Below are 23313 nucleotides of genomic sequence, written 5' to 3' on the forward strand. Positions count from 1 at the left end.
AGTAGGAGTAAAGTTACCCTACTACCCCAGAAAGACAGTAAAGTCAAGATAGGGGATTCTGCAAAGGCAACAACTGACTGCAAAGCACTGAAGACGGATTCCTGGACCCGAGAACCTGCAAAGGAAGGGGACCAAGTCCAAGAGTCAGGCAAGTGTCCAGGGGAGCAGGAGCCCACTAAACCCCAGATGAAGGTGCGAAAGGGCTGCCTCCGGGTGGAAGAAGCCAAAGATTCGGCAACAACGGAAGGTGCCAGGAACTTCTCGTTCGGTCAGAAGATGTCCCACGGCGTGCTGGAGGATGCAGAGTTGTTTCCACGCAGAAAGACTGCAAACAAGCCTTGCTTAGCTGCAAGAGTCGCAGTTGAAGATAATGGGTGCTGCCAGGGCCCAGGAAGGACCAGGAGGTCGCCCCTTGGAGGAGGAGACAGAGATCCCACGCAGAAGCAGGCAGCACCTGCAGAAGCACTTAAACAGGCGTTCAAGAAATCTGAGCACAGCGGTCGTCTCAGCACAACAAAAGAGGGTCCCATGAAGTCGGTGGTCAACTCAGCGAGATGAGCAATGCAGGACGGAGTGCTGGGGACCTGGGCTAGTCTGTCCACGAAGGAATCCTTGCAAGAGTGCACAGAAGCCCTAGCAGCTGCAGATCACGCAGTACACAGGATTACTGTCTGGCGTGGGGAGGCAAGGACTTACCTCCACCAACTTTGGACAGAAGGACAACTGGACTGTCGGAGTCACTTGGATCCAGCTCCTGTGTTCCAGGGACCATGCTCGTCAAGATGAGAGGAGACCCAGAGGACTAGTGATGCAGAAGTTTGGTGCATGCGTTAGCAGGGGTAAGATTCCTTCGACCCACGGGTGATTTCTTCTTGGCTTCCAGTGCAGGGTGAAGGCAGACAGCCCTCAGAGCATGCACCACCAGGAAACAGTCGAGAAAGCCGGCAGGATTAGGCGCAACAATGTTGCTGGTAGTCTTCTTGCTACTTAGTTACGGTTTTACAGGCGTCCTGGAGCAGTCAGCAGTCGATCCTTGGCAGAAGTCGAAGAGAGAAGTACAGAGGAACTCTGGTGAGCTCTTGTATTCGTTATCTGAAGAGGAACCCACAGAAGAGACCCTAAATAGCCCTCAGAAGAGGATTGGCTACCTAACTAGGTAAGAACCTATCAGGAGGGGTCTCTGACGTCACCTGCTGGCACTGGCCACTCAGAGGTCTCCATTGTGCCCTCACACATCTGCATTCAAGATGGCAGAGGTCTGGGAAACACTGGAGGAGCTCTGGGCACCACCCCTAGGGTGGTGATTGACAGGGGAGTGGTCACTCCCCTTTCCTTTGTCCAGTTTCGCGCCAGAGCAGGGGCTGGGGGCTCCCTGAACCGGTGTAGACTGGCTTATGCAAGGAGGGCACCATCTGTGCCCTTCAAAGCATTTCCAGAGGCTGGGGAAGGCTACTCCTCCCCAGCACTTAACACCTATTTCTAAAGGGAGAGAGTGTAACACCCTCTCTCAGAGGAAATCCTTTGTTCTGCCTTCCTGGGACTGGGCTGCCCAGACCACAGGAGGGCAGAAACCTGTGTGAGAGTTGGCAGCAGCGGTAGCTGCAGAGAAAACCCCAGAGAGCTAGTTTGGCAGTGCCCGGGGTCCATGCTGGAGCCCTGGGGATGCATGGGATTCGTACCCCAATACCACATTTGGCTTGGGGGGACAATTCCATGATCCTAGACATGTTACATGGCCATGTTCGGAGTTACCATTGTGAAGCTACACATAGGTATTGACCTATTATGTAGTTCATGCGTGTAATGGTGTCCCCGCACTCACAAAGTTCGGGGACTTTGCCCTGAACAATGTGGGGGCACCTTGGCTAGTGCCAGGGTGCCCTCACACTTAGTAACTTTGCACCTAACCTTCACTACGTAAGGGTTAAACATATAGGTGTCTTATAAGTTACTTAAGTGCAGTGTAAAATGGCTGTGAAATAATGTGGACTTTATTTCACTCAGGCTGCAGTGGCAGTCCTGTGTAAGAATTGTCTGACCTCCCCATGGGTGGCAAAAGAAATGCTGCAGCCCATAGGGATCTCCTGGAACCCCAATACCTGGGTACCATATACTAGGGAATTATAAGGGAGTTCCAGTGTGACAATCAGAATTGGTGAAAATAGTCACTAGCCTGCAGTGACAATTTTAAAAGGAAAGAGAGCATAAACACTGAGGTTCTGGTTAGCAGAGCCTCAGTGATACAGTTAGGCACCACACAGGGAACACATATAGGACACAAATTATGAGCACTGGGACAGACAGTGCCATTTTGACGCAATACACGACTATGCTGGAACCAAGGCTTGTTGGACGAATCCAGTGCCAAAACTCGCCTGCATCCAACATCTCTTCGTGGGATGTCCATTGCATCATGCGGGAACCTGCTGACATCTTCCTTGGCCGGCTTTCTGCAGTGTTCGTCCAACCGGGGACTCTTCTTTTGCATCCTCTTCTGGGTTGGCAGGGGCTCCTGTCCTTCGTGGAACTTCTTCCGACTTCTGGACTTGGTCTCCTTCCTTTGCAGGTCTTCAGGTCCAGGAATCCACCATTTGTTGTTTGCAGTCTTGCTTGGTTCTTGCAATAACTCTAATCACGACTTGTAGTGTGTGCTAAGGAAACTTGCAGTACTTTACTCCTACTTTTCTTGGCTCTGGGGTGGGGTAATTTACTTACCTTTACTTTATTCTTACTCTCCCAGCGATTCTCTACACACTAACACTTATCTAGGGGGGAATTCATGATTCACATTCCACTTTCTTAGTATATGGTTTGTGTTGCCCCTAGAACTATTTTCTCCCCTTGCATTCTATAGCATTTCCTATTGTTTGCAGTATCCTTTGTGTAATTACTTACCTGATTTTGGTCTCTAGTGTATATATTGTGTATAATACTTCCCTCCAGAAGGAGTATTGTCTCTAAGATATTTTTGGCCTTGTGTCACCCACATAAACGACCTTTGTTTTTGGTAACACTGAGTATTGTCTTTACTTGTGTATAAGTACTGTGTAACTATAATGGTATTGCAGGAGCATTGCATGTCTCCTAGTTCAGCCTAAGCTGCTTTGCTATAGCTACCTCTATCAGCTTTAGCTGCTAGAACACTACCACATTTCACTAATAAGGGATAACTGGACCTGGTGTAAGTACCGAAGGTACCCACTACAAATCAGGCCAGTTTCCTGCATTGGTTACTACGTCCCCTTGTACTGTCAAATAGGTTAGCTGATGTGCTTCACTTTTTGACGGGTACATTTATCTTTTTCCTGTGATTTCACTCTCTTCTTCAGGATTCTCGGATATTCAGGCCTTCCTTGTTTTTGTCTTATAGGGTTCTATTACGTATTCCTTGCAGTTTCATCACTTCAGTCAGTCCATGATACGCCTTCATATAGTTGTGTCTCGTCGATTTTGCTTAGTCTATTGTGCATACTTTTTGTTATTGAACTCTTTGGAGTTCTTTTACATTTGTTGCACTTGCGTGCATGACTTCCTTCGTTTTGGAAGGCTTTTGCACTTTTTTGGGAGTTATTCTTCTTTTCTAGAAGGATAATATATTTTTCATATATTATAAAGTTTGTTATTGATTCCTCATATAGATACAATTTCTTTCTTTTTCCATGGCTGTTTTGTTGTAGTTGAATTCACGCTTGGAGGTGTGTTATTGGATGTATTCATTACATTCTGACTGATTAATTTCCTAAGAATCTAGTCTGTTTTCTTATTTCAGCCTTGAGAACTTCTCTACTATATCCTTTGATCTTAAATTGACCTCTGTTTCCACTTTTATACCACTGGCCCTTTTTGCCCTATCCAAAAGAAAATTGACGCAAGTTCATTCCCTTTCAGTGACAAACATACACATCTATGGGTGTTATATCTGTGTGTATGTATGTGCGCACATTTTTGCATCTAAACGTATGTGCTTGGTGATTCTTTCCTCATATGTCAATAGATGTGTATTTTACGTATCTTGATGATGATGTTATGATATAGCTGCTTTCCTTGAGGTAAAGTATTTCATATAACAATGATTAGTCTTTTTCTTTTCATTGGAGGCAACTGTCTGCTTTCTCTGCCTGAGATTTGCCTTTTGAGGTACGTCTGCTTGGCTTATGCTTTTCTAGGGTAAGAGGTTCTGCTACCCTGTGTTCCAGCAGCGTGGAGCCTGCCACTGCGATCTACATCTAGGAATAGATTGATATATCCACTAGCTCAGTTGCTGATGCTATCATACGATCACAGGTAGTCTTTCTTATCCACGTTTTCTTGTTTTGATGCTCAGTGGTGTGATAATTTCCGCAGGTTCGACAAACTGTTCTTACATGGGTTTTCACTCCTTTAATGGAGTGAGTAGCTTTCTTAGATACTGCTATTCGCCTTTTACACTGATTGCTCATGTTCACATAGCTTTATTCATTTTATGTTTGTTATGGTTCTTGATTCCTACTCAGTGGTTCCTCTGTGGGGTCCTTGGTAGTGCAATCTGTTAAGGCTCATATACGTTCTGCTGTATGTCGGTCTTTTCAATTTTTTAGCCCGCTTGTGTTCTCAGAACCCCTTACATTTGTCTTTTCACCAACTCTTTTCCTAATGAGGATGTGTAGGAAGCTGGCTCTGTATTTACTGTACCAAAATGAGATATAGTGTGCACAAACTCCAGGGTTTCCCCAGAGGCTAAAGTAGATAATACTAATGCTCTATTTTGTGGTAGTGTGGTTGAGCAGTTAGGCTTGTCAGGGGGTAGTGTAAAGCATTTGTTGTACACACACAGTCAAGAAATGAGGCACACACTCAATGACTGACTCCTGGCCAATGTTATTATATAGTAAAAATATATTTTCTTAATGTATTACTAGAACCAAAAGGGCTTTGTTGCAGTTAAGTCCAGTTGTAAGTGCGTATCAAGCATATGTATCAAATGAAATTTAGGTTTTGCAGATAAAACAGTTTACCAGTAAGTAACAGTTTTCAATTTTAAAAGTTGAGTGTGCAATTTCTCCGGAACCAATGTAGTCCTAGGGGAGGAAAAGTGTTAGCACAGCTAACAGGCAAGTACTTGACTTAAGATTCCTGTCTTCAGGGGCTAGGATGTCTGCGGGTCATAGTTCAAGTTGACCCCAAAGGTGCACCACCAGGAACAGAGGTCCGTCCGGGGGCAGAGGTCAAAGTTGGTGTTGGGTTTTCAGTGGAATCCTATGAGGACTGGGGGTGCGCAGAAGAGCACAGGTAGCAGGTAACTACCCGCTGTTTCAGGACATCTGCCTGCAGGGAGTAGGTCAGCACCGAAAGGGCCACAGGTATGCACTAAACACACACCCTCAGCAGCAGAGGGGTGACTGGGCGGAGGGTGTAGACACAGTGTCAGGTGCCCAATGCTTTTCAATGGGGGATGCTGCAGGGTTGGGTCCAGGGGGTAGGTTCCGGAAAACCAAAGGCTGAACAAGGAGAGGCGCCTGCTGGATGTTTCTGGACCGTCAGTCTGATTCCCCAAGGCCAGGGGGCTGTGTTTCCTTTGGGCATCTGGAATCTTAGTTGTATCCGGTCGCGGTTAGGGGGGTCCTCTGGATTTAGGCTGCAGGCGTCGTCATGTTGGCCAGGAGGGGTCAACCCATGGTGGTGTTGAAGTCAGAATTACCTGGGGACCTCCTCTGGACCGGTGGGCCAGCTGGACAGGGGCTGTGGGCATTGGGTGCAGGGTGGACAGGGCTCGCTTATCCGGGGAAGTTCTGGAGTCCTTTTGGAGGGTATCTTTTGGACAGGGCCACTGTCCTCTGGGGTTCTTGGTCTTCTGCTGGAGAGGCAGTTCTCTTGGGGATTGTGGAGGTTGCTGATCCTACAGGATGTGTCACCTTTTTGGAGCAGGAGTCTTGAAGCTGCAGACAGGCCGGTTGTCATCCGGAGTCTTCACTGCTAGGGTTTGCTCTTCAGTCCTTTCTTGCGGACACTAGGAATCTGAAGAGCAAGGTTCAGGGGTGCCCCTAAATACTAGATTTAGGGGTGTTACAGGGGTCAGGTGGTAGTAGCCACTGGCTACTATCCCTGAGGGTGGCAACGCTCTACATGTGCCCACTCCCTTTGGGGAGGAGGCACATTGCTATCCCTTTTGGTCCCTCTCCTTCAAAACAAAATGGAGGATTCTGCAAGGAGGGGGTCACTTGTGCTCTGGGCTACAGTTCTAGCTGTAGTGGCCACTCCTCTTTTTTTAAATCTAATTTTCTAACGGACCTCCTGCCAAAAGTGTGGCTTGGTCCGGTGGGGCAGGCATCTCCACTAGGTGGAGTGCTCTGGGACACTGTAAGAGGAGGCCCGAGCCTTTGAGGCTCACCGCCAAGTGTTGCAGTTCCTGCGGGATAGGTGTAAAGCACCTTCACCCAGAGCAGGCTTTGCCTTAGACCCTAGAGAGCACAAAGGCTCTCCCCTCATGGGGTCACAAACCTGTCTGTTAGTGGCAGGCTGGCACAGATCAGTCACCCCTACACTAGTGGGTTGGGTAAAATAGAGGGGACATCTCTAAGATGCCCTCTGTCTGCATTCCACAATAAATCCAACACTGGCATCAGTGTGGGCTTATTGTGCTGAGAAGTTTGATACCAAACTCCCCAGTCTTCAGTGAAACCATCATGGAGCTTTGGAGTTCGTAATGACATATTCCAGCCCATGTACTTTGTATGGCCACACTGCACTTAGAATGTCTAAGAATGGAACTAGATGCCATAGGAGCATATTGCTCGTGCAGCTATGCCGTCACCTGTGGTATAGTGCACCCTGCCTGAGGGCGGTAAGGCCTGCTAGAGGGGTGACTTACCTATGCTACGGGCAGTGGTTTGTGGGCATGGCACCCTTGGAGGGATGCCATTTCAACTTTACCTTTTTATCCCTGTCAACACATACAATCTGCAATGGCAGTGTGCATTTATTTGGTGAGGGGGCCCCTTAGGGTGGGACAATACATGCTGCAGCCCTTAGGAACCCTCCCTGGCCACACAGCCCTTGGTACCTGATACCTTTTACAAGGGACTTAACCTTGTGCCAGGTGTGAGAGGAAGCCCCTTTTTGCATGGTTAGCCCCCCACTTTTTTGCCTTATAATGATGTGTCGTAAAAGTTGTAGTGCCCACTGCCCCTGCTAACCAGGTTCCGTTGGCCAGAGCTCTTGCCCTAAATCTGTTGTGATGCTTGGCACAATTGGATACACCCTTAAATATCACTGTAAGTCCCAAGTAAACTGGTACACCTGTAGCCAGGGCATGGGATATTAGGGGTAGACCCCTGAGGGCAGCAGTACTGATTGTGCCACCCTCTAGGGCCCTGCACCCAGATGCACTTTGCAGGCTGGGTGTTCTGGGGCAAACCTCGAAAGACCAATTCGACTTTGCACACACTCCCTATGTGCCCTGTTCACCCTACACTACATATGTAATGGAAAAGTCGCCCCCTCTGGTAGACCTTTCAGCCCTAAGGCAGGGTGCACCTTACTATATGTGAGGGCATAGTTGCATGAGCAATATGCCTTCACTGTGTCCTTGCCAAACCGGGGACATTCTGTGTGAACAGAGTAACCATTTTAAGTACATGTAGAGGACACTGGTCAGACACGAGCTCCCCAGCTACATGATGGCCACTCTGCACACTGGGTTGTTTGTTATCAAACAACTCAGGATGATAAATCCAAGCTGGTACTACTGATATTGAATGTATCCCTAAATGTACCCAGGGGTCACCTTAGAGGTGCCACCTGCAAATGCTAACCTAACTGGCATGGTTGCTGACTGGTTCCATCGAGTATGCCACCTCCAGACAGCCAATATACAAACCTTGGGGGAGAGCTATGCCCTTCCTGGGTGGAGGAGGTAACACCCCCTCCCTCAGGAATGTGATTTCCCCGAGCAGTGAGCTTCAAAAGGCTACTGCACTTGAACCTCAAGCCCCCAGGCCTGCTGATAGCACCAGATGGCTTCCCCCTTAGTAAACCCCCACTTTTGGCAGGAGCAAAGGCAGGAACCACACAAATTGTAGGAGGAAGGGTCTCACTGAGCATGCACCATCCCTAGGGGCTTGCAGGCAAAGTGGACCCTCCATTTAATTTTCCTCCATGTTAGATGGCAGGAAAATAGCCAATGAGGTTTAGGGTAGTGTCATGTCCCACAGGAAGTGGTCACTGGTGGGTGTAGCCACCCCAAGGTAAGTGTCCCATTGGACATTACCAGGTTCCCGCTAGAACGCCCACTAAATTCAGTATTTAGTGGGCTCCCCTAGACTAAGAAATCAGGCTCATCAGGAAAAAAAGACAGCACCAAAGAACCTGCCAGCACAAGAACAGAAAACCTGCTGCACCAGAAGAGGCTCCAAGACCCCTGCTTTCTGAACCAGAGTCCCGACAATCACCGATGCGGAGGAGCTGACCACTGGACCAACCTCTTAAGACCCAGAGGACCTCCAGGCTTAGCAAATAGCCAAAATCTCCCTCCTGAGTGGAGGCACCACTTGAGAAGAAAAAGAAACCCAGGAAAAACCAGCAAACTGGTGAGAGCCACTTCACCAACTGGACGATCCCTCTGCAACCGGAAGTCGCAGCCGGACCCGACAACACACCAAAGACAGCCCGGACGAGAACTAGAAGTGTGCCAATTGTGGTGGCACTGCGCCCTCCCGTGGCCAAGTTGTGCCAATACCCCCGGTAGTGGTCAGTGCATGTCAGACAACAGCAAAAACAGCTCTCCCAGAGCTGCAACTGGACCAGGTGGAAGCCCTAGTCAAGGGACTTCAGAAACACCCCGGACTGCCCACCAGAACGCCCTTGTGGTCGTGCAAGGCCCCGGGAAGAAGACTTACCTCCAACTGCAAAGGGCTCCATTGCGCACACTCTCCAAGACCTCCAACTCACCCTTCATCCAGCCGCCCTGAGTCCTGCATCGCGGAACCAGCTGTGTACCATAGGTCCCTAACGCCTTGCAACCTCAACAGCTCAAGGGGACCCTGAAGCACCTCCTTTAATTCTGAAAAATAGCTCCTTTTCCAGGTGGCCCCTCCAAGTGGCTCTGTGCCTGTGCCAGGAGACTTTCCAGCTCTGCTCCTGCCGGAACCAGGAGCTGTCTGAGGCTCTCCAGCTGGCACAGTGTGCCCATCAACCTCATCGACCATCCTGCAAAAGGAGAGCCTGGTAACTCAACTGTGTGATTTTAAATGCATTTTACAGTTGGCCTTCAATTGATTCCTAACGCACAGAACGACTAACTTTATTAAAACTTTGAAAAATCATAACTCCAAAAGTACTTAACGTATATTGACCATTTTGGTCTTAATAATTATATAAAAATCGGAAGTATTTTTATAAATTCTGGTCTCGAAGTTATTAATTGAGTGTGTTTGGTGCATGATTGATATTGTGAGTACAACAAATGCGTAGCACATCTCCTGGATTAGCGTAACTGCTCGACCAGCAACCTCTAAAATTTGAGCATTAACCTGATCAGATTTTTTACCTTTAGAAACCAAAGTGTGTTTGCATGGACCCCTTGCACGGTGGGCCTAGGTTTGCACTTTACATAGAGGGCCACCCTCCTACATTTGGTCTATCAGCAGAGGGATAAAGTCTTTGCATTCGCTGCTACCACTTTGTCAATTGTGTGAACACACAAATAACTCTCTAAATTGTCTTTAGATAATTTGTTATGATTTTCTAATTGACTAACAATTTTTTTACACATTTTTAAAATAATTGTTAGGGCCCTGGTTAGGTCCCCTACAACTCTAGATAAAGTTTAAAAGTCCTTGCTTTAGTTGGTTAATCAAAAAGGAGAATTCTAAATTCTAAAAAGGTCCCAACTTTAGTAAAGTAAAAATTTCAGAAGTAGAGTCTGGATCCCAGGAACTCAACCTGGAACTTTGAGGCATATAGCTATGACAACTTAAGGAAACTTCCAAGCTGTACAAGATTCATACTGGTAAAACCCCCAAAACCGAGAAACTTAGGTTTCTGGTGGCCCAGCATAAAAGAGATAATCCCCCAGGTGCCGTGGCTGCCCTGTAGGTGTGGGGGCAGGGGCCTGGAAGGATTTTCCTCTTTGTGAACATTTGCGCATTGTGATTCTATTTGGAGAATTTTCTTCTCCAAGAGCGCCGCTGCCTGGACACTGCCTTGAGCATGGAGACATCCATGATCTGGAGAATTGATCATCGATGGGAAGATATGCTGTTTCTTCCTCCTCCATGTATTCTTGGGATTCCTGCACCCTGAAAGCTAGGGGTATTAAACAATACTGCAGTTGCAAGAAGGGCAGTGCAAAAGTGGGGTTAGCCCAGGATATCGGGAGCCCCAGAAGCAACCGTAAATCAGGCCTGAAACAGCCTGTGGGATAATGTACTCCTTTTTGTCTAGCAGAATGATAAGTGCCCCCTGGGTCTGGTTCCAAATAAAATGCTTGGACTGAGGCTGACCTTACCCTGAGAGGTGCTCAAACTCCAGGCGATGGCTCCGCTATGGAAGATTTGTATTATGGACTCCTGAGTTCTTTCCCCGTGACAATATGCAGCCGGTCACGTTGCACCAAATCACCAGTGTAGGAAGTTGGCTCTGTATATGCTATTTCAAAGTAAGAAATAGTGTGCACAGAGTCCAAGGGTTCCCCTTAGAGGTAGGATAGTGGCAAAAAGAGATAATTCTAATGCTCTATTTTGTGGTAGTGTGGTTGAGCAGTAAGCTTATGAGAGGGTAGTGTTAAGCATTTGTTGTACACACACAGGCAATAAATGAGGAACACACACTCAAAGACTTACTCCAGGCCAATAGGTTTTTATATTGAAAAATATCTTTTCATAGTTTATTTTAAGAACCACAGGTTCAAGATTTACAAGTAATACTTTAAATGTAAGGTACTTCACTTAGATACTTTAGAAACTTTGAATAAAAGCAATATCATATACAGTCTTTGTAAAAATGGCAATAAGCTATTTTCAAAGTGGACACAGTGCAAAAATCAACAGTTCATGGTGGAGGTAAGTGAAGATTAGGTTTGAAGGTAAGTAAAACACTTACAAGTCTCAAAGTTGGGGCCAAGGTAGCCCACCGTTGGGGGTTCAAGGCAACCCCAAAGTTACCACACCAGCAGCTCAGGGCCGGTCAGGTGCAGAGGTCAAAACACACAGGCTTCAATGGAGAACAGGGGTGCCCCGGTTCCAGTCTGCCAGCAGGTAAGTACCCTTGACCTCAGAGGGCAGACCAGGGGGGTTTTGTAGGGACCGGGGGGGACACAAGCAGGCACAGAAAGTACCCCCTCAGCGGCACAGGTGCGTCCGGGTGCAGTGTGCAAACAGGCGTCGGGTTTTAGATACAAAGTAATGGAGGGACCCGGGGGTCACTTCAACGATGGAGGCAGGCACCGGGGGGGCTCTTCGGGATAGCCACCACCTGGGCTAGGCAAAGGGTCGCCTGGGGGTCCCTCCTGCACTGGAGTTTGGTTCCTTCAGGTCCTGGGGGCTGCGGGTGCAGTGTTGGTTCCAGGCGTTGGGTCCCTTGTTATAGGCAGTCGCTGTCAGGGGGGAGCCTCTGGATTCTCTCTGCAGGCGTCACTGTGGGGGCTCAGGGGGGTCGTCTCTGGTTATTCACGGGCTCGCAGTCGCCGGGGAGTCCTCCCTGAGGTGTTTGTTTTCTGCAGGTCGAGCCGGGGGCGTCGGGTGCAGAGTGGAAAGTCTCAAGCTTCTGGCGGAAAACATGGATTCTTTAAAGTTGCTTCTTTGTTGCGAAGAAGTTGCAGGATTTTGAACAGAACTGCTGTTCATGGGAGTTTCTTGGTCCTTGGCTGCAGGGCAGTCCTCTGAGGCTTCAGAGGTCGCTGGTCCCTGTTGGATGCGTCGCTGTTGCAGTTTTCCTCGAAGTTGGGAGACAGGCCGGTAGGGCTAGAGCCAAAGCAGTTGTCGTCTCAGTCTTCTCTACAAGGCTTCAGGTCAGCAGTCCTTCTTGTTAAGGTTGCAGGAATCTAGTTTCCTAGGTTCTGATGAGCCCCTAAATACTGAATTTAGGGCTGTGTTTAGGTCTGGGAGGGCAGTAGCCAATGGCTACTGTCCTTGAGGGTGGCTATACCCTCTTTGTGCCTCCTCCCTGTGGGGAGGGGGGCACATCCCTAATCCTATTGGGGGAATCCTCCACTCACAAGATGGAGGATTTCTAAAAGTAAGAGTCACCTCAGCTCAGGACACCTTAGGGGCTGTCCTGACTGGTGGGTGACTCCTCCTTGTTTTTCTAATTATCTCCTCCAGCCTTGCCGCCAAAAAGTGTGGGCAGTGGCCGGAGGGGCGGGCATCTCCACTAGCTGGGATGCCCTGTGGCACTGTAACAAAAAGGGTGAGAAGCACCTCCACCCAGTACAGGCTTTGTTCCTGGCCGCAGAGTGACAAAGGCACTCTCCCCATGTGGCCAGCAACATGTCTGGTGTGTGGCAGGCTGGCAGAAACAGGTCAGCCTACACTGGAAGTTGGGTATTTTTTCAGGGGGCATCTCTAAGATGCCGTCTGGGTGTATTTTACAATAAATTGCACACTGGCATCAGTGTGCATTTATTATGCTGAGAAGTTTGATACCAAACTTCCCAGTTTTCAGTGTAGCCATTATGGAACTGTGGAGTTTGTGTTTGACAAACTCCCAGACCATATACTCTTAGGTCTACCCTGCACTTACAATGTCTAAGGTTTTGCTTAGACACTGTGGGGGCATAGTGCTCATGCACATATGCCCCCACCTGTGGTATACTGCACCCTGCCTTAGGGCTGTAAGGCCTGCTAGAGGGGTGACTTACCTATGCCAGAGGCAGTGTGAGGTTGGCATGGCACTCTGTGGGGCATGCCATGTCGACTTAGTCATTTTCTCCCCACCAGCACACACAAGCTGAGAGGCAGTGTGCATGTGAGGGGTCCCTAGGGTGGCATAAGACATGCTGCAGCCCTTAGAGACCTTCCCTGGCATCAGGGCCCTTGGTACCAGGGGTACCAGTTACAAGGGACTTACCTGGGTGCCAGGGTTGTGCCAATTGTGGAGACAAAGGTACAGTTTAGGGAAAGAACACTGGTGCTGGGGCCTGGTTAGCAGGGTCCCATCACACTTTCAAATCATAACTTAGTATCAGTAGAGGCAAAACGTCAGGGGGTAACCATGCCAAGGAGGCATTTCCTTACAACCAGTAATGGGTAAAACTGATTCGCCGGTAGGTTAGATGCACTGAGCACGTAAGGAATAGCGCGGGCCCTCCAGTGGTGGGATTACAGCACTGCGCGCAGAGCCCGATTGTGGAAGCGGCCATGAAGGAGCGAGATCGTTCCCAATGCCGCACTGTAAAGGAAATAGTTTAATTACTCATGCAGCAGTAATTTAACAGTGTCTGAGTGACATAAATAGCATTAACATAAGCGAGTAATGCATTATACTAATAAAGAATCACAGTGGTGAAATCACTTAGCTTTAGGCTGCAGCAACAGTGAAGAAAGCGGTGTATAGAGCATCTGCATGGATCCTTGAAGTGTGTTCCTGGACTGTGATTGGTTGACATGTTTGTTTTTTCCTGCAGCCACATGGGAAACAAAGTTTTGTTCTGATTAAGTACAAATGTTCAGTGGCTTCTGGTAAAATAAAAGTGAGGAAAGAAAAGCTTAATCCTCGCCTATGGTCCTGACATATAATCACAGGATGGTGAGTGTATGCCAAGACTTTAACGGCGCTCCCTGTTTATGGTTAGCTGCTTTGGCTTTGCTGCCATATCCTGTCCCCTAGCACACCACAACCATTTTTACTTACCATTCTAACCTATTGGGCATTAGACAATTTTGCATATTCCAGGGCCTTCGTAACAATAAATAAATAAAAGAAAGATCATTTTGGTGAGCGGTGTCAAGGAAACATGTTCCTGCATGGATTGTTGATGCACATAACTAGAGTCAGTCCCACCCCTCAAGTTAGCAGTGGAAGGACAAAACTCACCCAGTCCAATCACTGTATTTCGGAAAAACTCCTGCATGGAACCAGCAAAAAATAAGAAGGAAGGCCATCTTATCATGTGCAAGGTGATGTAGTAAATGTATTGGATGTAATAGATCTGCCCATCAAAGGCTGAAACTCTCTGTAGCTGTGTTTTGCTTTCACAAATGAACGAGCTGACAGAAATCTCTGGAATGCACTTCTTAGTTCAAAGAAGACATGTATTATTACTTCACTACGAGGTTCCTAAAAAATGAAGGCGATTAGTAGGTCGAAAGCACACGTTTAAAAATAGTCACAGCAATGAAAGGAAAATATATCAAAATGATTCTCTACTGCAATGTACACAGCATTATATTAGAGCATAATTGCAAAGCAAAGGATAAAGTAAAAATTAATCACTGTAGGGTCTGCCAAGCTCTTCATCTTTCTCATGGCTGCAAGAAGATGACCCCTGTTCAACTGTGAGAAAGAGATCCTCACCTTCACGGGGAAATGTCAGGCATTTGATGTCCAATCCTGACCGAGGTCTCGGAATTTCCTCGCTACTGAGCAGGGCCACCTCTTTTATAGTTTAGACAAACGTGGAAAGAGCCTTCTGAAAGGCCCTCCCCTCTCAGATGGAAATATTCAAACATACTGGCTACTGTAGGTCAGAGTTGGAAGAAAAACGTTGAAAATTGGCCACCTTTCAAGGCCGCACCTTTCCCTACACTGAAGAAAACAAAAAATATGTACTTTCTTATCATGAACTGTTCGTGTTCGGTGAGAGAAATACGAAGAAACAAGCTTAGTTTACCATGCGAAAAAACACAGCTCAACTGCAATGTCTAACGCCATGATAAAGCCAGTAGGCAGCTAAACTGAATACAAAATGTAATCTGCCACTGGTGCACACTTAGCTACTAATATGCACATTGGTGAACACAAGGTCAGTGGTCAAACACATCTATTTTTACTAAATTTCCACCCGTCTGACCAATGACTTTGTGTACTTTTCTCTTATTTAAAAAAAAGAAAATATCATAAGCAAATTAGGTTTGCATTGTATACAGCAACATAATGCAATAATAAAAGCAATCACTGTAAAGCAATGGAAGCGGATTAACGTATTGATCTTATAAACAGTTAAACCAGACACTCCTACAATGAAATGACTGAAGCTTATATTTAGTCTGATTGGGACAATAACTGATTGAGTAGTGTCTCTAGGATAGCAAGTTGCTGTAGAACTACGTGGAAACATCATGAGTTCTAATCATGTAAAGGTACACTGTCCGCCTGAAAGGTTTGCTGGAATATAATTAAAAGTCAGGTTTCCCCACGAAAACAGCCAGCCAACTGGCAATTTTGCTTAATGAGACTGGCAACAGTCATCAGATGATAACAAGCTATTAGTTACTTCCAGTGCAAAAATGTAATCAAACAAGTTGACAGAGCATCCATGGTAGTGTGTATTGTTCCCATGTAGAACTTGAATCAATGACTCAATTTGCCCAAAATTGATCCATAGGTTTTTGTACTTTAAAAGCAGCAGGAGCGTTGCTCAAAAGGTTATCAATCAGGTTCAGGTTGGGGGTGCGGTCCATCCACCAACCCCACACGCAAATGCCCGAAGGGAGACCACACAGCACACTCATGGTCAGTGGCAAGTCGTAGTAGGATCTGCAAAAGAAACAAGAATGACTTTTCTTGCAAATAACATTTGTCATCTGAAATGTGCTCTCCTTTTTTCTTTCCTTGTTTGATAATCAGCAGGATGTTATTGGGGCCCTTTGCTATAATTTCTGCAGATTCTGGAGGGCCATTTGGGGATTCAACAGACACCTTAGCACTGAGGTTTTTATCTGCTGCACCACAGCGTCCTTTTCCTTGCACTGTCAGAAGGGCTGAGGCTGTCCCCTTCCTTACCAACCTCCATACACTGCACTTATGACAAGTTGGGCCAATTCTGTCTCCAATCTGTATGAATAAGTCAACTTCTCCACTATTTAACAGAATAACTTTGATTTCTCCTTGGTGTTCTGCAACAATCACTCCCCCTAAAATCTGAATATATTTAAGGGCCAACACTGATCTGGGAGCAATCAATCCTAAATAATCTGTATTCCAACACCTGTTTCACACAACGCTAGGTCTAGGGGTTTTAGTCTGTAAACTTGTAAATCATGTAAGTCAACACCTGCAGATTCGGGTGTGGCTTTGTAAGGAGCTAATGCTCCTGGTTTTATTTCCCAGTATGTGATGCTATTGGTGGCCATATGTGGTTATATTTGCAAAGCTGGAGTTAACATTCGCATCAAAGGTGTTTCAGCATTTGTTACTGGTCTATTGTTCGGAATATGGAGGGCTTCATTTAAATGCTGTCTCCAGTTTTTCAAATTTTCATCAGATAATTTTCGCAATTGAGCTTTTAGTAAACCATTCATTCTCTCAATCAATCCTGAGACCTGTGGATAATAAGGAATATGATATATCCACTCAGTATTGTGCTGAGAACAGTAGTCCTGCACCAATTTGCCTTTGAAGTGTGACCTACTGTCGCTTTGGATCTGGAGTGGTACTCCAAAGTATAACATTTACAAGTACAGAGTTCTGATAGTATTGTGCTGAGTAGCACGTTTACAAGGGACAGCAATCAAGTATCCAGAATAAGTGTCCACTACGGTGCAGGCGTATTGACACCCACGACTAATCAGTAGTGGTCCAATGTAATCAATTTGCGATATCTGTCCTGGTAACTTTCCTCTCCCCAATTGATCTTTGACTGTTTGTGGGACAGATCTCTGTTGTGTGTGTGCTGACAAATAGGTCATTGCAAAATTACAGTTTTTATCAAATCTAAGGGAATGTGCGTCTCTCTAATCTCTGCCCTCATGTAAGTGGCTTTTTCTCTTTAATGTCCACATTTCTGGTGCCCCCACTTAGTCATCCCCACCAAGTCAGAATTCTGGGTTGACACTTCTGCCTCTGAACTTTTGTCTTTGACGTCTGCAAGGGAATTGAACCAGCGTTCTAATGAGTCAATGGGACAATGAGCATCTATGACTTTACTCTGTTTTAACATTTCCCAGATTTCCTGCCACAACTCTTTGCTCCTCACCTACTTTGAATGAATGAACCAGTTATGTGCATGCTATGTGGAAAGCCAGACGGCTAATCCATTAGCAGTGAACCAAGAATCAGTGTAAAAATGACAAGTCTCAGGCAGCTCTTTCTTTAGAACTTCACACACAGTGTACAACTTGGTGTATTAGCTACTTTTTCCTTCTCCTGTGGTAAACAACTTTTCAGCAATTGGATTGTATGACACTGCTTTCCAATGTCTTTTGGTACCCACGTGTTTCTATGAATCATTGGTAAACCAAACATGCTTTCTATCCTCAGGGGACACGAATTCAAATGTGCACTCCATCTCACTGGTGACTCTTTTACCTGTGGTACTCCCTGCATCCTCTCCTCATCCTGTACAGGAGCTTGTGACACCTGTTCATGTAGGGCTGCAGTGCCTGTCCGTCCTACTCTAGCCCTGTCTTGTATGTACCAGATCCAGTGTATGATACTAGCCTCTTGTGCATGTCCTATGCGGTGGGATTAAGGTGAGCTCATCTCCCACTGCATGATTGATATTTAAGGTTTCAGAATTACATTGTAACGTAATGTGATTAGCTCAGTATCCACTAGAGCCCAATAGCAAGTCAAAAGCTGTTTTTCAAAAGGAGTATAGAGCTCCACAAAGTCAGGTAGTTTTCTAGTCCAAAGGCCCCAGGGGCACCCTTGTCCTCCCCTGTTTCTGTCACATACTCAAGTTTGCATATTGTCCCTGAACAGTTACATGTAACTCAATGTTTCCCTCTTGCACTGTACACAAATCTAAAGTATGTTGAATTATTTAATTTGCCAAATCGGAAGCACACAGCAGCTCTTCACTACTTTCAAACACATGTTTTTTCCTAGCTACTTTGTACCAAAGGGTTAAGACGTTACTCAGATGAGGGTTATTCTGTTTCCAAAAATCAAACAATTTCATGAAACTCTGTCTCTCTTGCTTAGTGCAAAGAGTAAGAAATTCCAAAATCTTTTGTTTTACCTGTAACAACATCTCTCTGTGTTCTGGATTCCCAGAAACTGCACATTTTGCGACAGTACCTGTGTCTTGTCTGAATTAATTATACACATCGTACTGTGCAAAAGTGGTCTGAATATACCTGTAACATCGTCAACTTCTTGCTCAGTGTAATCTTTCAAAGAATGCATTTCAACTCCTGCCAAAAACTGTGGGCTTCTCTGCGCATTGAGAACTACGCTCTGCTCATGAGGCTTACGCTGGCCCCCACCTTTTTTAACCTCCTCTGTACTGGAATATGAAAAGCCAGATTCTCCTGTAACAGCTGGGTAGATTTCAGTTTGATCTTGCATTAATTTGTTCTGGCTAATTTGCTCTTGTAAATTCTTATTTTCATATTCTAACTATTTACATCTTTCATGCATTTTTCGGTAAGCAGACAAATGTATCCAAACCCTACTGTCAAGAACAAAAGGGACATCAAAAAAGCACCTTTTCTAAATATGAAAACACTTTAGTTTTATCGAAGCACCCATCCCAAAACTTAGAAAGTCCTGATAAACAAGAAAACATGTTTATCACAACACCATAAGGCAATTTAATTTCACATGTATTTTTAAACATGGTTTGTAGTGCTTCCTTTAATTCTCTAAACAAAATAAATTGTACACTTTTAAATCGTGCACTTCCAACCTCCATCCCTTTTTTTTTTTTTTTTTTTTTTTACTTACGACTGTGCCAATATGTTTTGCTTTTTACTAATGACCGAGCTGACAAAAATCTCTGGAATGCACTTCTTAGTTCAAAAAAGACATTTATTATTACTGCACCACGAGGTTCCTAAAAAAATGAAGGAGATTAGTAGGTCGAAAGCACACGTTTAAAAATAGTCACAGCAATGAAAGAAAAATATATCAAAATGATTCTCAACTGCAATGTACACAGCAAATATATGTGATTATATTATAGCAAAATTGCAAAGCAAAGAATATAAAGTAAAAATTCATCACCGTAAGGCCTGCCAAGCTCTTCATCTTTCACATGCCAGCAAGAAGATAACCCCTGTTCAACGGCGAGAAAGAGATCCGCTCCCCCACAGGAAAATGTCAGGCATTTAATGTCCAATCCTGACGAGGTCTCAGAATTCCCTCGCTACTGAGCAGGGCCACCTCTTTTATAGTTTAAACAACAATGGAAAGAGCCTTCTGAAAGGCCATCCCCTCTCAGATGGAAATATTCAAACATGCTGGTTACTGTAGGTCAGAGTTGGAAGAAAAATGTTGAAAACTGTCCAACCTTTCAAGGCTCTCCTTTAAAGGTTGCACCTTTCCCTGCACTGAAGAAAACAAAAAATATGTGCTTTCTTATCATGAACTGTTAGTGTTCGGTGAGAGAAATACAAAGAAACCAGATTAGTTTACCATGTGGAAAAACACAGCTCAACTGCAATGTCTGAACCGCAATGTCTAACGCCACGATAAAGTCAATAGGCAGCTAAACTGAATACAGAAAGTAATCTGCAACTGGTGAACACTGAACAACTGATATGCTCAGTGGTGAACCCAGAGTCAGTGGTCAAACGCATCTATTTTTACTACAAGCTGAGACCTAAAAACGATAATTCTTATGGCAGATTTGTGGACTTGTAGTTGATTATCCCCAAATGCTTGCTAGCTATGCAGTGTAAGTGTACCAAAGTCTGTATAAAGCTTATATTTTATTTGTAAAACCAGAATGATCCTGTTGTGATAGTTTGTGAAGGAATATAGACATGAACCACAAAGCTCACTGTACATGTGTGCAATATAAAGCCCAATTCAAATTGTTTTAATTAAAAGGTTTGTGAAAGCTAATTCTAGTCTCTTGTTATAAATCATAGTGTCTTTTAAAATTTAAGTGTTTGTTTAAATCTGGGCAATATTCTTTACATAGACAAAATGATTACCCTCTAAAAAAGATTTTTCCCAGGAAGTCTCTTTATAGTATTTTACTCGATCTTTATATATTTTAACTAAACAATCTTCAGTGTCCTGCTTATGAGTGGGACTACTAGGTGTTTGACTTTCTTCATTGAAGATCATGCTGAATGAGGGCTAGGATTACAGGTAAGGGGTGTTTCCTTATTTTGTAATTACTTTTTTCATAGTTAGTAGCTAAAAGAAATGCATTGTAATTTGACATTGTTCATAGTTTCCTGCCCTTATTAATACCTCATCAAAGTCCCACATATCTGCTACCTTAGTACCTTAACTCCCTTCTCGCCTTGAGATTTGCATGGCTATTATGCTTGTGGAATGATGTGGCAAAAAATGTGAAAGGGAGAACATGACATTTTTACAGACTTTATTGAAATGATTACAGCATAACAGTGAAAATGTGTTTTGCTCCCAGTTTCACAATATTTGAATTTTGGAACAATTCTTGTTGCTCTTCTAAAAAGAAGGTATAATCTTATTTATTTTTGTTGTTGCTTTTTTCTAGTTATGCCATTCTCTTTTTCAACACTGCCTGTGCGGCCCAGATGGCTGTGGATAAAATGAATGGGAAAGTAATCAATGGAAAAGAAGTCAGAGTTCGTATCATAAACGCTGCAAAGAAAACTGCTTCTGTGATACAGTCAGAACATCATGTGCTTGAAAAAAATATGTTTACAAAATTCACAGTCTGCAACCCAAGTTGGTCTTTGAAAATCAACTCTCCTTTGAGGCCGCCGACAATGGATGACCCCCACAAACTGGCAATACATGTTAGGCTGCCTGAGGAAATGCCTGTGAAGGATAAATGTCCACTTAAACAGATGGCTTCCCATGGACCTGCTCCGAGTTCTGTCAATGCTCCAAAATCTTCTCATGTGAACGACTTAGCTGAACACACTAGACCTGCGAAAATGACAGCATTGCCTCAGAAAGTGGCCAGCTGCACCTCCAACCCCTTGATGATGCCCAGTTCATTTCCACCTCCTTGGTTACTTCCTGGCACTTATCCTACTCCTTGTTGGCAAGTGCCTGCATCTAATGCCTGCCCATGGATGATAAATAGTCCTCATAACTATAACTGGCTAGGATCCAACACCTCTCAGAGCCCATGCCCAGGGGCCACTTCCACCCAGATTCCCTTTCCTGGGCATGGATTCACCAATTTTCAATGGCAACATCATACTCTTCCCCAAGCTTCCTGGTCATTGAACTCTTTTTCTCCCTCAATTTCAAGTGGCATTACTTCTGTCATGACCTCACCAAAGCAAACTAGTTGCCCAAATACTAAAGTGACTTGTGCTACCAAGGAGGCAATCTGTTCTGTCACCCCCTCGAAAGACAGTAGTCAACCTTCTATCGGTACACAAGCAGTTTGTTTAGGACCCTTCAAAAACACTCATAGTTTCCCTGGCCTCATAGAGGTAGCCAAAAGCTCCCTGACTTCCTCTCAGGTTAACAGTTCTTCCACTTCACTTCCTAAAGGGGCAATTACTACTCTGGAATATTCAAATGAGATCAGCTTCACTGTACCTCCCACAACAGTGACCTCTTCAATCTCCAAACCTAGGAAAATGGCTCTTCCAAAAGTGAGAGTCACTGCCTCAGGACTTAGAAAGTCAGTGGCTTCTATCACACCACTTTCTAAAGTGCCAAAAAAAGACCCTACTTCTACCACTATCAGCACATCACCCAGTTGTACCTTAACTAATACCGTTTCCTGCCCTGGACCATTCTTTTCTGCAATAAATAATTCTGTTACAGCCCAAATAACAGATGCAAGTGGAACCACTACCTGTGCCAATGGGAAAGACTGTGCTGTTTTGTCCAGCATTATTTCTGCAACTCCTGCTGCACCTGTGACTCAGCCATCATCCAGAACACCAGTGGTAAGCCATAGTGTATAGTTAATTAACATTTTTACAGAAAATCATACTCATTGAAGTTTCTTTGTCAACATAGATAAAATATCACTAAGTTGTGATTGTATACACTAGTAAGAGATGGATGTGTGGCACATTGATGGATGGATGGCTTGTTGAGTACAGGGTCATGCCTTTCCACAGGGTAATAGTCATTCAAACATTCCTGCATGAATGAGCATATATATTTAGTATATCTACAGAGAACCAAGCCAGTAGCCATCCGAGCACTGCACAGGATCAAAGAGAAGCATAAATTCGACAAGTGATATGATTGGTAGCTAGGATGTGGGTGATTAATTCACTGTGGTGGTATCTTTAAAGGGGAGGGTTTTCAAATATTTCCTAAATTGGAGCTGCTTTGGTGCAATCCCCATGGAAAAGTGGATGTTGTCCTAGATTCTAGGAGCGTAGTTTGAAGAGACCTTCTGCGTTGTGTTTTTTTTCTTTTTCATACTTCTTAGCCTTCACTCTAATGTATCCTAGCCTATCTGTGGTGGTGCAGAGCGCCATCAGAGATCGTGAGCTTGTCTACCAGAAAAGTGGGGTTGCTGGTTATGATGGCTTTGTAAACGTAAATGAAGATGGTGAGGCCCAGCAAGGAAGCCAATGCAGTGCCATCAGGATAGCAGCGATGTGATCTTATATCCTCTGGCTTTGGATGAGATTACCGCAGCATTTAGAATATCCTCAAGTAGTGGCATTGTGGAGTCTGGGAGGACATGGTGAAGGGTGTTATCACCACCCACATGTGAGAACACAATGGCTTGAACAGCCGTTCTGAAGTTGCTTTCTGGAAGAAATGTTTACAGTTTATTTTGAAGTAAAAGGTGACACATGCCATCTTCATTTCTTTTGTCTGTGATCCTTCAGGGTTCACTGTGCATCCAAGTAACTTGGCATTCAATAAAATGTGGGGTTCGAAGATATCAAGGTTTATGTAATTGGGCCAGTTTAGTACTGTTTCTAATGCCCTTATCCGTAGCTCCCACGCCTACTTCCTTGTCAACCATCTGACACCCCCCTTAATGGTATGGACTTGGTAGATTACATAGCAAAGGTAAAATGTCTGCCTGTATGTTGGTGTGCCGCTCACACCAATGCTTTATGTGCACTTTCATACAGTCTTCATGGGTAGGTCATTTTTCTGCTTTGTGGATACTGGACATTTGCATGCTATCTCTGCTCCTTTTATTCTGGAGATCTTAGGTTCCCACTTATACTTAAGGTTCTCTGATAGAGACTTCTATCTGCAGATACCTCACATTGTGAATTTCCCCCAGGCACCAGACTGGATCTGGAAACTTTACTGGCAGTTCCCTTTGTGCTTTGACAGGTGGTATTGTGC

At 45.0% G+C, this 23313-nt stretch overlaps 1 protein-coding gene across 3 annotated transcripts in view; it reads left to right on the forward strand.

The window, feature by feature from the left end:
- The window catches only part of LOC138285541 (proteoglycan 4-like), a 788550-nt gene that overhangs the window by 504455 nt on the left and 260782 nt on the right, over positions 1–23313 (forward strand). For all 3 annotated transcript variants that reach the window (XR_011201610.1, XM_069225611.1, XM_069225612.1), the window contains one exon: positions 20552–21932. Coding sequence is in view for 2 of the 3 variants with exons in the window: in XM_069225611.1 (XP_069081712.1) it covers positions 20552–21932 (1381 nt within the window). In the remaining variant the exon portion in view is untranslated. The remainder of the gene's footprint in view (positions 1–20551; positions 21933–23313) is intronic.

This window comes from Pleurodeles waltl, chromosome 3_1 (genome assembly GCF_031143425.1).
Source record: "Pleurodeles waltl isolate 20211129_DDA chromosome 3_1, aPleWal1.hap1.20221129, whole genome shotgun sequence".
Taxonomy (NCBI): Eukaryota; Metazoa; Chordata; class Amphibia; order Caudata; family Salamandridae; genus Pleurodeles; species Pleurodeles waltl.